This window comes from Echinops telfairi, unplaced genomic scaffold, assembly GCF_000313985.2.
Source record: "Echinops telfairi isolate 266 unplaced genomic scaffold, ASM31398v2 ScPeMD7_9;HRSCAF=40, whole genome shotgun sequence".
NCBI lineage: Eukaryota > Metazoa > Chordata > Mammalia > Afrosoricida > Tenrecidae > Echinops > Echinops telfairi.
The window spans coordinates 57261474-57264146 of record NW_022103906.1 but is presented as its reverse complement, the minus strand read 5'-3'; the positions used below and the strand labels follow the sequence as shown (position 1 = coordinate 57264146).

The 2673-nt window shown below is 36.9% G+C and overlaps 1 protein-coding gene across 1 annotated transcript in view; it reads left to right on the top strand.

Annotated features, from left to right (window-relative positions):
* The window catches only part of CUNH4orf47 (chromosome unknown C4orf47 homolog), a 26666-nt gene that overhangs the window by 3925 nt on the left and 20068 nt on the right, over window positions 1-2673 (top strand). The window contains exon 2 of the mRNA XM_013008046.2: window positions 991-1185. Within this exon, the coding sequence (XP_012863500.1) occupies window positions 1089-1185 (97 nt within the window). The 5' untranslated portion in view covers window positions 991-1088. The remainder of the gene's footprint in view (window positions 1-990; window positions 1186-2673) is intronic.

Below are 2673 nucleotides of genomic sequence, written 5' to 3'. Positions count from 1 at the left end.
CCATCATTCACTATGGTAAGATTTTTTGTTCTGATGATGCCTTACACCTGATCCCTTCGACACCTCGTGGTTGCATAGGCTGGTGTGCTTCTGTGGGCTTTGTTGCTTCTGAGCTTGATGGCCGCTTGATTACCTTCAAGCCTTTAAGACCCCTGCCTTTTAACAAATACTCTTACTTCATTATGCGTTTGCTTGTTTTGTTTTTTTCTGGTTTGCTATTCTTGGTATTATCTTGTATCTAAACAATTTTTCTGGCCCTCCATTCCCTTATAAACTAGTTTTGCACCTTTCTTGTATTCAATTAAGTTCAGGAAAAAAACTTGACTGTATGGCAATACCTGTATTATGTTATGTGTCCTGAAAAGCTAAATTCGAATGAAATGCTTTTCACTCTGAGGGACAATGTTATGTTCATATTTCAACTGGAAAAATGTATGGCTTAAGGAATCTGGATTTTGAAATATAACTTGACCTCAAAAGAAAGATTTTTGTGTAACAGATATAGTATTTAGTCGTAATTTTATCATTTCAAAAGATGAATGACGTCACAGAAATAGGTGTGATTTGGGGGCCCTTTAACCTAAGATTTAAAGGATGGGTTCGTGGTGATAAATGTGATCCTGTTTGATATCTTCCGCAGCCTCACTCAATACAGTCTTTCCCTTTGTAGTTTGGGACCGTGGATTAATTTTTTAAAAATCCCAAACCCACTGCCATTTAATCAGTTCTGACTCGTGGCAGCCCCAGAGGACCCAGAGTGGAACTACCCTGTGGGTTTCCTAGGCTGTAAAGCCTTCCTGAGCAGAAAGCATCATCTCTCCCATCGTGGCGGGTTTGACCTGCTTAGCTTTGGGTGAGCAGCCTGATACATAACCAGCGACACGACCAGGGCTCTTAGTGTCTAATAGTGAACATGAAAAGCACTCACACTGAAACTAATTTTGAATAAAATTTGCTAATCACTTTGATCTGAAACTTTTTCCACCCCAGTGTTTCTCAATGAGGAATAAGATTTTGTCATAAAAGTAGCAGCCCTCGGGAAGCTTCTGAAGTTACTGAGACAGAGGATACCACCACCAGAAGCAGCCATGCCTGGAGAAGGGAAATCTGATATGGAGAGGATTGGTCTCTTCAGTGAGATGGGATATATTACAGTTGGTGATAAATATGTGTCACCATTCAATCGTAAGTATTAACATTTTATTGAGGAATGTATGGATCTTTTCTATATAAACATTTGGATTTAGTATTCAAGTTCCATGATATTATTTTAATGATATTTTAAAGGATTCATTGTAAGGTTGGTGAAAGTCTCTTCATAGAAGAGACTTTAGAGAAAATGCAGTTTGGTAAGCACAGGAAACGTTGTTGAGCCATTCGTTGGCATTCCCTTCCTATGTCATTTTACTTCTTTCCAAAGAAATAAGGTGATTTTCTCCCAGACAAATTTGTTTTTCACTTTTTTCTTCAAGGGAAGTAGGCAAACAGATTTTTCATTTGCATTCAATAAAGCCTTCCATGATCACATTTCTAGAAAATGAAATGCTAAATAAACAGCAGAGGGATTTTTAGAAAAGTTATAAATAATGAAATGAGCTGAAGTATATCAGTATCTTAAACCTTTCAGAATTTTGGCTGTCCAGTGACTACTATATAATACAACAATGACAAAAAGAGAATACACCGGTATGGAGACATCTCTGAGATACACTATTAAAGTTCAAAAGTACACAATCGTCTATATAGTATAGGCTAACATTAAAAATGAAAAAAAAAAAAGAATCTATACACGTGAAAGCATTTGCTTCGACATGCATAAGCATTCTTTGAAAAAGAAAAAGCAGTGTCAGTGGTCCCTTGTAGAAAGAGGGACTGTGGGGTGGAGTGTGATGGGGGACTTTATTGCAAACAGTATTGAATTTGGGACCAAGTCAACGCATTGCCACTTCAGAAATATAAGTTAAAAAAAATCAGTGGTAGAAATGTATGTTTAAATAACCAGTTGAATCAAGGATGGCCTGTATTGCAAAGAAGTTTTTCACATCACTAAAGAGCATCTCCAACTGAGTTCCCCTAGAATCAAATTATAAAAGACATTTTAAATATTTATCAAAACAGCCTTAAGGTACTGGGCTACTCGTATTTAATTGTATGAATGTACCACTTTTGACTTAATTGCTCTCCTATCGATGAACATTTGTGTTGTTCGGGGCTGTGACGAATGAAGCGCTAGTGCACATAGGCACACATTTATCTAGAGCACATGCTGTCCTCCTTCAGCTGCAGTGTGAACACCCTTCAACAGGTATGTAGGCGCATGTGCATGTACACACAAGCGCACCCCTGACATAGCACACTGTGCTTCCCAGCCTGTGGTTGAGAAAACATTTGGACTAGATGACTTTTAGAATATCTTCCAGCCCTCAAATTTAGTCTGTCACCAGGATCTTAGTATACATGTTAAAATATTTTAATGAAAATCTCTTTGGTCTTTTGCCAATATAATATATTATAATGCAGAACTTTCTTTTGTTGTTTGATTGTATTCATGAGATCTTTTATTTATTCATAATCATTTTATTGGGGGTTCTTACAGTTTTTTAAAAAAATCATTTTATTGGGGCTCATACAACTCATCACAATCCATACATTAATTGTGTAAAGCACATTTGT